The sequence below is a fragment of the Poecilia latipinna genome, unplaced genomic scaffold (genome assembly GCF_001443285.1).
Source record: "Poecilia latipinna isolate Pla-1442-1.1 unplaced genomic scaffold, P_latipinna-1.0 Scaffold2239, whole genome shotgun sequence".
NCBI lineage: Eukaryota > Metazoa > Chordata > Actinopteri > Cyprinodontiformes > Poeciliidae > Poecilia > Poecilia latipinna.
In genome coordinates this window covers 68,099-82,462 of record NW_015114855.1, presented here as the reverse complement: position 1 = coordinate 82,462, position 14,364 = coordinate 68,099, and the positions used below count along the sequence as shown (strand labels likewise).

At 39.5% G+C, this 14,364-nt stretch overlaps 1 protein-coding gene across 1 annotated transcript in view; it reads left to right on the top strand.

Annotated features, from left to right (window-relative positions):
- Positions 1–14,364, top strand: part of col16a1 (collagen, type XVI, alpha 1) — a 52,822-nt gene that overhangs the window by 26,176 nt on the left and 12,282 nt on the right. Inside the window, exons 24-42 of the mRNA XM_015018158.1 lie at positions 448–555; positions 819–941; positions 1,029–1,082; positions 1,252–1,293; positions 1,678–1,713; positions 1,795–1,848; positions 1,958–2,026; positions 2,119–2,172; positions 2,517–2,543; positions 4,193–4,249; positions 4,511–4,555; positions 4,724–4,795; positions 6,176–6,229; positions 11,350–11,403; positions 12,567–12,686; positions 12,939–12,980; positions 13,438–13,509; positions 13,622–13,666; positions 14,316–14,360. Of these exons, the coding sequence (XP_014873644.1) occupies positions 448–555; positions 819–941; positions 1,029–1,082; positions 1,252–1,293; positions 1,678–1,713; positions 1,795–1,848; positions 1,958–2,026; positions 2,119–2,172; positions 2,517–2,543; positions 4,193–4,249; positions 4,511–4,555; positions 4,724–4,795; positions 6,176–6,229; positions 11,350–11,403; positions 12,567–12,686; positions 12,939–12,980; positions 13,438–13,509; positions 13,622–13,666; positions 14,316–14,360 (1,173 nt within the window). The remainder of the gene's footprint in view (positions 1–447; positions 556–818; positions 942–1,028; positions 1,083–1,251; positions 1,294–1,677; positions 1,714–1,794; positions 1,849–1,957; positions 2,027–2,118; positions 2,173–2,516; positions 2,544–4,192; positions 4,250–4,510; positions 4,556–4,723; positions 4,796–6,175; positions 6,230–11,349; positions 11,404–12,566; positions 12,687–12,938; positions 12,981–13,437; positions 13,510–13,621; positions 13,667–14,315; positions 14,361–14,364) is intronic.

Sequence of the window (14,364 nt, the reverse complement as noted above, 5' to 3'; positions counted from 1 at the left end):
GAGACACTGATAATGAGTCTTGAATAAGTAACACCAGCACAAGGATCAGTTGAAGTGATACTGTTTTAATATTTCAGGCAGCTGGGGTACAAATAGTCCAGCATCTGCTGCACATTATACCTCGAAACTTATTTGGAATACTTTTATCATCCTGAAAAAAAAAAAAATCTAAGAAAAAAAAAAAAAAAAAAAAAATCTGTCAAAAACAAAGCCAGTATACCTTATATTACCTTATTCACTGGAATCTCTCAACCCAAACTTCAAAGTGGAACTAGACAGTTGTTGAAATAATGAGGCTGGAGACACTTTCATTATTTGAGAGAAATGAATAAATCAGGAGTCGATAACTAAGCTCCATTCTGTCGGCTCTATTATTTTTGAACAGAAAATGCACGGCTCCCGTCAAAACCAGAAGGGTTTCTGATTGTGTGTTTTGTGTTCGACCAGGGCGAGCAAGGAGAACAGGGAGACAAGGGATTGAACGGTGACCCTGGAGTCCCGGGTTTGCCTGGAGACCCCGGTCAGGATGGATTAAGGGGCTTGAAGGGAGAGAAGGTAAAAATTACAAGCTAACAGAAAATTTCAGTTCTACGTGCCGCAGTCTGATCTGCCTCTTTTGATGATTTATTCAGGAATATTAACACGAGTTGAAAATGTAGACTTTGTCTGCTTTTTTTTAAAACCGCTATTAATCCAATCTGTTGGGATGTTAATATATTTTGTTCAAAAACCGGCCATATTGGTCCCAGCTCCCAAACATATGCCGCTTTGACTCATCCTGAAGGTTTGTGTATCATGCTTTGGGTTTGTTTTGCCAGGGTGATTCATGTACTAGCTGCTCGTCTGCTGGCACGGCGCTGGGTGACGGTGTAGCTGTGCCAGGGCCCAAAGGAGAAAAAGGAGATCCTGGGTCCCCGGGAGCGGGGAAACCTGGCAAAACTGTGAGCCGGAGTTCAGTTTAATTTTAGCTTTGCACTTTGAGAGTTGCTCAACTGCTCAAAGTCTCAGTTTGCATTTGTTCTCTTTAGGGAAATCCTGGCTTACCAGGTGTGCAAGGTCCCTCTGGTCCCAAAGGAAGCAAGGTGTGAATTGTACACACACACACACACACACACACATATATATATATATATATATATATATATATATATATATATATATATATATATATATATATGTATGATTTGATTTTATTTCTTTATTTACTATGCTGCTGTCATTCTGATTTGTGGTGCATCTTGCACTCAACAGGGCGATGCTGGGGCTGCAGGAGTGGGCCTTCCGGGACCACAAGTAAGACTTGCTTTTTTTTTTTTTTCTCCACATTTATCAGAGAGAGCAACACATAGCACAGGATTGTGAAGACGAAGGAACATTATATTATTTTTACAAGTAAAAATCTGAAACGTGTAGTACCCAGAAAATACCCAGAAAATGCACTTGGGTTTACGGTTGCGTTATGGCAAAACAGGAAAAAGATTCTAAACATTTTGTGCTTAAAATCCATCAATGTTCTCTGATGGTTTATTTATTCAACTTCTCAGAAGTTGAACAAACTTCTCAGCAGCTAATCACTTGATTAATTGTAGAAAAAAAAAAAAAAAACTCTGTTACTTACATTAAAAACCTTCCCGCTTCTTCTCTTGTTGCTCCATTTTTTTAAAATGTTTTTCCCAGGGCATTGAGGGACCAAGAGGTCTCCCAGGACTAGTAGTGAGTTTCTCTTCCACCTTCACATTCTGTATTTACCATGCTGCACATTTATAACCTGGTCTAACCTGTTCATTTCTTGAGGGACCCCCTGGTGTTACAGGATTGCCAGGCTCTGTTGGCCCTGCAGGGGAAAAGGTAGATTTTTTTTAATTAAAACTATGGCATTTTAATCTGAAAAAGAAATAAAAAAACAAAAAAAAACATTTTTTTCAAACTTTGCTTTGTGTCTTTTTTTTGTTCACAGGGCTCAAGAGGTGATATGGGACTCCCTGGGCCACAGGGACCGCCGGGATTTGGAGTAGCGGGACCGCCGGTAGATTTCAATATGTCGTATTGGTGTAACGAGGCTTATTATAATCCTTTTATTTTGGCTCTCACACAACGCGACTGACTTTCGACTCGCAGGGTAAAGACGGAGCCCCTGGGCCCAGAGGGCTTCCAGGAGCTGACGGCGCACCCGTAAGTTTCCGTCTATTTTTACGTCTTCGTTCCATTTGCATGTTTATCTGTGTGTGCATTTGCAGTTTAGGGAAGAAGCTGAAGTTTCAAGCTACACTTAATGTTTTGGTTCGGTTAGAAGTTTTAGTTTCCCTTGAGCTTTTTTATTTTTTGGGGGGGGAATTGTTCTTGATTTAGGCATTACCCAGGATTTCTGCCTCGATCCATAGGAGAGGCGATGTCTGCTCCCATTTCATCCTTACCCCCCTCAGCTGCACTCAGCTCACTTCCACGTGAAACAACAAAGAGTAATTTCATGTGTTTCTCCTTGTGTGTGTCTGCTTGTGTGTGTCTTTCTCTTGCAGGGATTTCATGGAGCTAAGGGGGACAAGGTAAGTCTACCATTTTGTTTGGATGACAGGAACTGGAAGGGGTTTGAAGATCAGGGGGCGGAACAGATGGTAATCACGAGAGAAGGCTTAACACCCTCCACTGACCGTGCCCGGCGTCACAGACGCACTCACTCTGACGCGCCCGTGCACGCGCGGTCCCGCAGCTACAGATAAAGCATCAGTGGAGGTGACACGCGTGCCATTCTTGGCAGAGGAGGCGTTTTACGGGCCTGAAGAGAGACGCTGTGTAATAATTACCGTTTGAGTCAGAGCTGCAGGTTCAGACTGTCACTGAGGAAGGGAGAGATGAAGAATTAAAGAAGGCGGAGCTTTCGGGGCGTGGGACGGGGGCCTCAGATGTTAATGAAGGATAATTTAAATGTGAGAATAGATACGTTATTGCTATAAAGTATCTATTTATAGATACCTTATCTATAAATAATCTATAAATGAAAAAAAAAATCCTTTTTTTTTCCTAAAAAAGGAAATTTTACTCAGTGAGCATGACTCTATCCATTTACATCAACTATTAAACAAGCAAAAACGACAAAAAAGTAGCAAGAAAAACACAATTTCAACGAAAATGCAATTAAACCCTGGCTAGATGAACACAGAATCAGCAATAACATCCTCTGAAGTTCCTGACTTTTGTGCTTTTAACTTAATCATAAACCATGGTTACCTGATTGCATTTCTGAAAGTGGAACCTGTAATTGTTCAAACATGTCCTCATGAACGAAACATAAAGGATTTACCAGTTGAGACCTGCTGACCATGAACAACAATTATTTTGAAAATGTAATGCTTCAGCATGCATTTAAGAAATGAATTCCTTTTGGAACAAAGGACAGTTTTTTTTATGTATTTTGAAAGGACTGGGTAGTAGTACCGAGTCACAACACAACCAAAACCCAAAGGGATCAGATATGTCAGGAGTTCATTCTTTGTAAAATGTGCTTCATTTCATTATATTTTTACACAAGTAAAAAAAAAAAAACATTTACATGCAGATCCATTCAATAAGTTAGAATATTATTGAAAAGTCCATTCATTTCAGGAACTCCATCAACAAGTGAAACACATTACGTTGATTATTTAGACAAAGGAGGATGTTTTAACACCTTTATTTCTGTTAATTATGATGATTTTCTGCTAACAGATAATGGAAAAAATGACATTTCAAATAAATGAAAAGTATGTTTAGCACCTGTTGTTTTGAAAAAGTTCTTTGAATCTAAAAAAATAGACTAATCGGAATGTATACTCTAACATCCGTTGTCATAAATAATACGACAATAGTACATGACAAGCCACATATATTAGTACATGACAAGCCACATATATTTAATATTAGTCTATAATGATGACTCAATTTATCCCTATTTTCTTCATATGCTTCCCATCTATTGCCAAAGCCAATGTCCAAAGAAAAACTGTAGTAAACCCTAGAAATCTTGGAGAACTGCTCATCACGACCACATTAAAAGATAGTAAGACAATTGGCTACAAATCACAAAGAAATTAGTGGATATTCTTGGACTAATTTGCAGACAGAATGATGATTCTATTGTGCAAGCAGAGCTTAGCGATGAGAAAACAGCCTTACTTGAACTTTCTTTAATTGCTCTATTTATACACCGATGTTGTAGGGGGAACGAGGAGAGTGTAACTGCATCCCGCCCGGGCCTGCAATTGTGGGTGGACCTGTGAGTACACACTTGCAAAAACACACACAGATTCTAAGAAACACATGACGATGTGCTGAAAATTCAAAGAAAACTTCTGGACCGTGCTGTAGAAGACCAAGTATAGCAACACAAAGGGTTAATTATAACTTAACAGGAGATTTATAAGGGAAGAAAAAAAAAAAAAACTCTGTTATTTCTGCTTGACATTTGTTCACATTTATTTTTAACATCACACTATTCACGTTTGCTGCTCTGATTTTGCCTATCTTTGCCTCGCAGGGAGCCCCGGGAACCCCAACAAACACGTGGCAGCCCGGGCCTCAGGTCGGATCTGTTAACCAGCCAAATTGTCTGAAAAAAACCTTATGCTTTGTTTGAAGCCTTTTTCTCCTTTTTTTTTTTTTTTTTCTCCAGAAGAAAACAAAAGTCTTCAGTTTAGGATTTTGTTTTCTTACTGTCGTGCTATTTGGGGTCTCTGTTTGTGTGTTGTAGGGCCCTCCTGGACCTCCAGGCCCTCCTGGCCCCCCTGGACCTCAAGGAGTCACTGGAATCCAAGGTCCTCAGGTAAAATGGAGGGCTTGTTGGATGGTGATAAGGATGTTTTTTTTTTTATTTTTTTTTTTTAGTTCAATTCAGGAGTTGCTCTATTTGTCTGAATTGAACTGTGAGTATGATACTGATGGAAACTTGTCAAACCCTTTTTATGTTTTCTACATTTCTGTGTTGTTTTAGACTCAACGGATTAGGTATTTTTTGAACAATATTCACACAATTTTCCACAATTGCATCCACAAAAGTACTTTCAAGTCTGTTAAGAAGAACTACTTCTCTTGTGGGGTTTTGTTAGAATCTCCTTTGTGCTTTTTTTCTATACTTCTGCAGCTGCCTCAGAATTCAAGCACTGTGAACAACAAAGAGTTGCTGTAGATTTTCCTTATTTGTTCCACAGTGAAATTGTCATTTAGGCTTTTGTATTTAGGTTAAAGTGGCAAAAAAGCAAAAGAAATCTGTAGAAGAGAAAAACACTTTCACTGTACACCAACATGACCTCATAAGGAGACAAATGTTTGTCATCTCTATTATGTAAAAGTCATGAATTGAGGCAAAATGGACTCTAAACAGACAGAACAATCACAAGAAAACATATTTTAAGTTAGAAGCATGTATAGCCTGAATTGGCTTTGTAATTGTGGGATACAGTGTGTGAAAATATATGATGTCATAAATACCATATTGGGTCTGAAATGGAAACAAAAAAGACATGTAGAGAACATGAAAGGCTCTGAGAACTTTCCAGCATCTCTGTATGACGTAGGCTTTCAGCTTGGGCCTTTGGGTACATACTGAAAATAAGGCTTTTACATGCTTCGCTTCTTTAGATGGTCCATGAAGTGCATGTAGGATATGGAATGACCATAAACCAAAAGTATGTCTGCAAAAGCTTGAACATAACCAGGTTAAAAGGAGCAAACAAACTTGATAAAACACACTAACCCCGTCCGGTGCTTCAAGCCTTTAACCCAAATGGGAAGCGACTGAGCAAGCTTTCGTAATGTCTGCCGAGACATGAACAGTTATTTGAAGGTCTGGCTTAAAGTTCAGAAAATTTATAAAATTATTCAGTGCTTAAACACGAATTTAACTAATTTCTAAAGAATGTTTTCAAAGAAACAGACCTTCAAATAAAGTGAAAATGCTGCAAGAGTCAAAGGTGTAAGTAGAGGTATCACAAGTGGGGAATGAATTGATAAAGCCATGTCTATTCAAACGTATTTGGGCATAAGACTTTTTTTTTTGGTAATTTTCACAAGATATGGCAGGACAAGGAACTGGTTTCATTGTTTGACCCTGCCCCTTTGACTCTGCCTTTAACCACTGGTGGAGATGGGAGTGGCCAGCCCTCGATTGGAAACAAACTAGTTCAACCTCAGTTCCTTCTTTCAGGGTATCCCTGGAAACGACGGCATACCGGGGAATCCGGGTTTGCCTGGAAAGAGCGTAAGTAAAATTAGTGAAAAACGGATGAGAGGTGGTTCTTCAGATTTGATGTGTTGGGCCCTATGTTTAATTTTATGAAAACAGATAATATATGTATATATCTTTTGGGAGAAATTGAAACGGTAGCCCACACTTCCATGACGGCCTGTGGAAGGTTTTCAAAATCTCCAATTGCTAGTGATGGAAGTTGTAAAAAGGTTTGTCTCTAAAATATTTGACAACGTATATTTTTCACTTTTTAAATGTATAATACTGGTGCATCTCTCCCATGAACCCCACCACATTTTGGATTTGTGATGAGGGGCAGCTGTCACAGAGTTCAGCATGTCCAGATAGCATCCCCATCCACCTCTACCACCACATCAACATCAATGCTTCAGGCCACATAATCATAAACTTCCACCAGACCGACTTCTCTATGGCCAGGATAAAAAAACAATTAAATAAAAAATACACTTTTCACATGAATATGAGATTCATCAATTAGTTGGAGCCTGAGAGATTATGAAGTGGGGGACTTCAAAGGCTGGAGGACACTCTTTGTTCCCATTTCTTATTCATTAGGATCGTCAGTCTGGTCTGCCACTGTTGTTTCAGCTCTCCATGACACACAGAAGAAAAGCGTCAACATTGATGGCCCCACAATGTCTAAAACATTCAGCATTATAGTATAATTCTTACCTACTCCTTGCAACCTGTGACAATAGAGGTTTTGAACTGTCTCAGTGGCCTGTGCCATAGCTATGGACTCGCTTTTCCCAAGTTTTCTGATTCTGTCTTGTCCACAAAGGACTTTGATAACTGGTGTGAGGAGATTCTCAGTATTCCATCGTCTGTGAAGTCCCTCCATATTTTATAAATCAACAGCCAGTTTGCTATAACATTGATGAGGCCAACTGAAAGTCCTTCTTCATAGCTTCTGCCTGCGGTCTTGCTTCATCAAGCCCAGAAGTTGTATGCCCTCTGGTTACACAGCACAATACTCGGTACAGACCACTCAAGTTCCAGCACTCCCTAATACAATCGGACACAAAAGGCCTCCTTTTCAACCGAACTGCATCAGCATCACTGCTGGTGACCAGTTTCCATCATAACAGCAGGTATCGAGAAAGGAGGAGTTGAACATGGCCTAGATTCAGATTCTATGTCCCCAACCTTTCGTGGAACGTGAAACAAAACTCTCCTGAAGGCGTTTCACCTCCAAGGCAACTCACACCTGGAAACTCACACCTGGAATGTTGGTTCCACCAATGAACCAACATTCCAAACCCAAAGAGCCAGATTATGATGCCACAAACTGTCATCTAAGTTGCCTTAGATGGCAGTCAGCCTCATGTTCCTTTCCTGAAGGTGTTGGGCCCAACCGGAGGGAACTTTCTGTTGTTTTTTGTGGTGTTGAGCCAAAATCAGACCAGTAGATGTTCAAGAAGGTTGCCCCATTATCAGTAACCTGCGGATGCTTTGTCAATTTTTCAATAATTCAGTGTCCTTGAATTATTTTTAGTTTCACCTTTCCCTGAGGCTGATTTGCCATTAAACACGCAGGGACTGAAACCCAAAAAAATCGTAGCCTCCAGGATAAAGGGGTACCCATGCATGCTACTAATTACCAAATGTATGAAGAGATCTTATTTATGCGTTACCCTGTTCATATCTATTTCATGCTGCTATGAAGCCTAGCGATTTATAAAAGAGAGAGTAAATCTGTATGGAAGCAAATCCTTAAATTCATTAAGTTATGAAAATTTAATGAGGTTAGGTTCTCCTATCTAAGAGGGGGGAAAAAAAGGTCAATTTACCTTGAATCAAAGTTTTGGATATTGGTTTTTTTGCCCCGAGCAAAAGGCAGAGTATTAGTGATGGATTCCCCAGAATTCTTAACCATCTTCATAATTTTTTGATAGTTGGTGCACCTAACTACATTACTGTTTTGGCATGCGGGCATGGCTTGCACTTGGTGTTAAAAAGAAAAGTCAGGATGAGTTTATTAGTCACTCAAGAAGTAACGAGGAGCTGTCTCCTTGAAACTTTACATTAAAAAATAAATATGCTGATTATTGTCAGGAGGTCTGAGAACCTAATTATCTAGCAGAAAATCAATTGGTAATATTGAAGAGGGGGGAAAAAAACTAGGTGAATTGCTTTGAATTTATCTGTGGTTTGTGATTGCCTTTGTGGTCTGTGTTGTATTATACGTTATGCTTAATGTCTATGGGGAGCATCTGCAAACACCATCATTTGGTGGTGGGTGGGTTACCTTCTGGGGTGTGGGGAGTAATAAATCCAATAGTACCAATAAAGAGAAGTGGAATTTTGTCACTTTTGAAAGGTCTTTTATACATAAGAACTGTGCTTATGTATATAAACTGTGATGTGTAACTCTGCATAATTTGAGAGAGTGAAGATTTTTGGTGGGGGCTAATTCCTATAGATTGAAGCGAAGAACCAACAGGGGAATGCTTTGGACACACTCATGTTCTTGTTTAATGTTTTTTTTTTTTCCTGTTTTTTCTTCTTGAAAATAATTCCATTACCTTCTTTTCATTACTTTCTTTCTGCCTTTAGCAGGTTTTATTTTTCTGAAGGGAGCTGCTTTATTTATTTTTTTCCTCTCAGGACTCTCACAAACAGATTTTTAAAACATTAGCACAAGCAGCTTCGAGATGTTCAAAAGTTAGCCATTTGCAGACTGTAACGAAGAAAAGAAAAGTGTAATTATATGCCACAGTGGCATATAATTACAGGGAACCTTCCTCTGAGCATGTCTACTAATGCACAAGGCCTTGTTCTTACCAGAGTAATGGTCAACAGTGTGTCGCATAAAGTAGTTGTCCTGGCTAATGGGTTCAGTTTGAACAGAGTCAAATGGAGCTGTAATGACTTTGATAACAGCCCAGGTGCTATTGACAGACACTCTCCGGGGAAAGACTCCTTTTTTTTTTTCTATATCTTTTATAGAGCTGACTCTCACAGTAAATGTACCCGGTGTGCGAATGAACAGCTTTTGTTTAGTGGAGATAGTGAATATATTCTTCTGGCTGCATATGTCCCCTTGATTGCAAAACTCTGACACAGTTACATCTTTTTTTTTTTTTTTTTAGAGTAGTCAGAAACACTTCCTACAGCAACGCTCTTTATAAATCTGAGATGCCGACATGAGTGTCTGGTGACATTTTACTCAGACTTTTTTTTTTTTTTTTCCCTCAGAGGTTGTGAGGTGTATTCTCAATATAAGGCTGCACAGTGGTGCATTGTTGCCTTGCAGCAAAAAAAAAAAGGTCCTGAGTTTGAATCCTGACCAAGACCTTTCTGCATGTCATCTGCATGATGCATCTGTGGATTCCTCACAAGGACTCTGAATTCCTCCTTTATATATATATATAAAAAAAAGTATGCTATGCTGATTAGCTTCTCTAAATTGCCGTTGAGTCAGAATGTGTGCATGCATATCGGTTTGTTTTGTGTGCCTCTGTTTAGCTTGTAGTGGATTGGTGACCAGTGACACCAACTCTGCGTTGCAGTAAAACGACAAAGACTGACTGACTACTTTACAGTGTCAATTTTGCAACTATGCTGTAACACAAAAGCCCTTCAAAGTGAAACGCTTTGCCATGCAAATTTTATCCTGCATAAACATTTGTTTTTAAGCATTGACTTATGCCATAAACGTATTACGTTTTTCTTTTCGTTTCGTTTCTTTTCTTTTTTTTTTACATAAAAGTTTCCCTTATATAGGATGTCAATAGTTTAACTCATTCATTCTCCAATCTGACATATTTTCCCCGTCTATTTCCCCGTATGTACTTTTCACGAAAAACTGAAATATTCTCTTAACATCTGGGTAAAATGGTTAGTCTTTCTGATACAGCAGGGATGTCAAACTCCAGTCCTCAAGGACAAATGTCCTGCTTGTTTGAAACATGCCCCGGCTCCAAAATAGTTGATTTTAATGTTTGAATCAGCTGCTTAACACGTCACCAAGTTCTACGGGAGCCTCATGAAGATGTATGCATTTGATTCAGATGTGCTGAACCAGGGAGAAACCTAAAATATGCAGGACATCAGCTCTTAAGGACAGACTTTGAACACCGCTCAGTCCTATGACACTAATGATGAAAAATATTTCAACTTTTCTTCAGTTGCAGTCTTCATGACATCAAGTTATTTGAATGCTGAAAGAATAAAGTGTGGAATAAAAAATAAATAATAATAATACAAAACATCAGTTTTCATCTAGGTAAATCTCTTGGTTTAAATGTAATCACTTTTTTCAGTCCTGTTCACTTTGACACACAGTAAGACATGCTGTGTTTTGCTAGGAAAACGGCACTTTGCGCCGGGTTTTCTGATGGAAAAGATTTGTGGCGATGAAGTGAAGATTACCCCATCGATTCTGCGATTTCAGCAACTGGATGAAATGGTATTTCTCCAGCAAGTTGCAAAAGTGACAAAAAAGAAAAAAAAACTGCTCAGAGTTCAGATAAAAATGAGATGGTCTGCTAGCAGGTGGGTGAATAAGGATGGAGTTGGATAAAAACACACATGTCTCTGTTAATTCAGGCCAGGAGGGCTGCTGTCAGAAAAAGCCTGTTTCCTCTGATGAACACTGTGTGCTAATTTTAACAGTGTACTGCTTTGGCAGGTTGGGTGCGAGTAATTTTGTTCAACCAGATGGGTGTCTATCAGATTACAAATGTCTGGAATTGCAGTCAATTTTCAAATCTGGAAAGCAAAACATCAGTCATGAAAAAAAGTGTTTGTGTATGCGTGTGTGTGTCTGCACGTAGTTTACCTTTCATTTGACAAAAAAACAAATGAGGAGGAAACATCGTTTTACCGGTTTGCTTTTTCACTGAATACGTATTTTTTTTTTTTTTTTTCCATTTGGCTGCAATGCTGCAGCCTTGAAAAAATTGAAAATGCTCAGTCCCTCGTATAGCTCTGAATTTCCTTATTAGTTGGACAGAATGACATTTGAAGTATAATAAACTCAACAAAAAAAAGAAAGAAATGGACTGTTTTGAGGTGATTTGAGTGATTGTGAAAAAATATCTTGAAGGCTAGATTTTTTTTTTCAAATGTTGAAATGAGTTTAACTGAATTTCTGTTCCTTCACGTAGAGCTATATTGGATCACACACTCTGCCTCGAGATACACCTATAGAAGTGGGAGATGTAAGTACAAACCATTTAGATTTGGCACATGTTCCATTCTGTGGTCTTAGAATGCATAAGAATGTATATCAGTATGTTTTATCCAAAAGTTAATTCAAATGAAAGAAGGAAACTTGTAGTTCAAGCATTTGTTTCTGGTCATTTTGATATCAAACGCTTACAGCTAATAAAAACTTGAAATTTAGTATCTCAGAAAGTCAGAATATTCGATAAAACCAATAAGAAAAGAAAAATATTTTTCTTAAATACAGAAATGTTCATCTACTAAAAAAAAAACAAAAAACTTGTAATATATAGAACTCAACACTTGGTCTGAGGTTGTCCAGTAAAAAAATAGTGTCTTGTTCTACCATTTGCTTTGCACAGAGTTGGGACTTCCAGCTATTTAAGAACAATTGTTTGCTAGAGACATGGATGCTGCTGACGTTTTAATTTTTACCCAAATGCTAACAGTTGCCCATAACCTATGTGGTGTTCCAGCTTGAGAATATGAAGCTTTTCAATATTTCGAGGTGTGACCAACATGGCCTGAACGTCTTCGTTAACTTCCTCCACTGCCATTGCTAAAACTATTACAATTCTACAATAGGCATCGTCATCATTCACGACTCCTTTTTCTGCTCACTGATTGGCCCGGTTGAAATTCAAATCTGCCTCAGTTCTAAACAGGCTCTCCTGATGTTACCTTTGGTTCAAGTGAATCTCCCCTAAACTCTTGAATTGTCTTTGCCTCACAGTCTTCTGAAGATGGCAGGTATTCCTGCTCCATGAGCCACAACACGTACTCCATTCTCTCAATTTTTCATTACTCTGCTTGCATACAGATCTGTTGGAGCTCCTTTTACGATGACCTTTTGTGACTCTCTGCTGGGCGACTGTCGAGCCAGCAGCCTTTTTCAAGACTACGTGGAGCATAATTTTCTCATAATTTTAGTATTATTTTTTAAGCGAGTAAGCTGTAATCATCAAAATGATCAGAAATGAAATGCATGAATTAAATTTGCAATAAATTTAATTCATTGTGATGAACGAGTGCGAGTTTTAGCTTTTGAACTGAGGACGGCATTCTGACTTTTCGAGGCGTGCCTCTACAGCATGACGAGTGTCGGCGAGCATCCTCGTGTATATAGAAATAAACCATTATTTCTATGTGTGCGACACAGGAGGATTGTGGAGAGGGCTGTTCTCAGGGTTTGCCAGGGGTCCCGGGCATGGCTGGTGCCAAGGGTGAAAAAGGAGACCAGGGCAAGCCTGGTGCGACAGTCATGGACAGCTGTGACAGGGTGAGACTTTGTGGGAGCGCGTTTTCTTGTTGCAATGTTTTCAGCCTCGCTGCATAGTTCCCCCCACCCAGCCTGGCCTTGGAATTTTATGCAGCGTTTCCAGTGCCGCAGTCACCGCCGTGATGAATGCGAAATGACAGTCCATCGTTTTGCATTGTGTTCGAGCGTGCATGGCCTCTTGTGATCCGCTCTCTCTGTGTGTGATGTGGGGGGAGCCAGCGCTCTAATAACTTCTCTCGTCTACCTTTATAGTGTTTGGAGAGACTGCAGAGGGCACAGGCAACTGAAGCGACGGTTTGTTTGAAACTGCTGCCATAATAAGGATTACCCAACATGTATAAATATACAGTGCTGTGCTGAAAGTGCGACTATCCCTTGAAAGATTTTCATACTTTTTCACATTACGATCAGAAGCTTCCATGAAATTTGCTTGGATGCTAAATGAGAGACCGACACAAAGCAGTTGACTCTGTTGACGTGCGCTTTGTTTTGTTTTGGGTGTATCAGAGTAAAGGGGGATGAATACAAATGCGCTCGGATCTTTTCTTATTTTGATTTTCCCTTTTTACAATGATGCACTACTTTGACTTGGTCTCATATAGAATTCTGGAAAACAAACGCATTGATGTTTGGAATGCAATGTGGCAAAAACGTGAAAAAGTTCAAGGGAGGGAAAAAATCTACTCCTGCACAGCACTGCATATATACAGTACGTGTGAAATCCATACGCCAGTATTTGATTTCCCAACAGGGTGATCGATCCTGCACCGGAACACCCGGGATTCCAGGAGTGCCTGGGACACCGGGAATAAAAGGAGACCCCGTGAGTGTCCTTCCCAGAGTGCCTGCTGGGTCTAACATGTTTCTTCTTCTGGCCATATTTCTGTGTCCAAACAAACTCGAAAAAGAAAAGATCTACCTCTCTTCCTCTTCAGGGTTCTCCGGGAGATAGGGGCTCGCCAGGACCGCCAGGAATCATGGTAAGGATCATTCGTCATTCGCATCAGATCTTCATTTGAAAACAGAGAAACCTGAACGACTTGTGAGGTTTTTAATAGGAGTAATAGATACATCTCCCCCTTGCTGAATATCTGTTCAGAGATCTCATCCGCTGGTGACGCTTTTATTAAAATCCTCCACACACTTTGACTAACTTAGCCTTCTGTGAAATTTATGACAAGAGGAAAAAGTTGAAACAGAAAAGTTTAGCGCACTTTGCAGTCATGTATTATTTTTGGAAGAACTTTAGTGAGCGAGGGGGAAAAAAGAGCGATTCATTTCTTTGTTATCATCGTTTTAGAACAGCACCACTGGGTTTTTGTCTCAAAGCCCAGATTTGAAGTGACTTGATATAAATGGAGTGAGTGCATGCCACTTCCTGTGTGGTCATAGAGCCCCCTGGTGGCACATTGGGGAAAAAAACAAAAAAACCAAACCCTTCTATCTAAACTAATATTGTTATAAATGCACAATTCCCACAGCAGAATCTAGGTTGTGTTGTTCATTTTCAAGAATAAATAGATACCTGCTTTAATTAAAGTTGTGAGCTTGTTTTGGTCTGTGTTTATCCTTTGGTTCAGTTTGTCTCAGGTGTTTGAAAGTGTTGTCTTCATTGCTTTCTGTCCACAGGGACCTCCTGGTTTCCCAGGTCCTCAGGGCCCATCTGGCTTATCTGTAA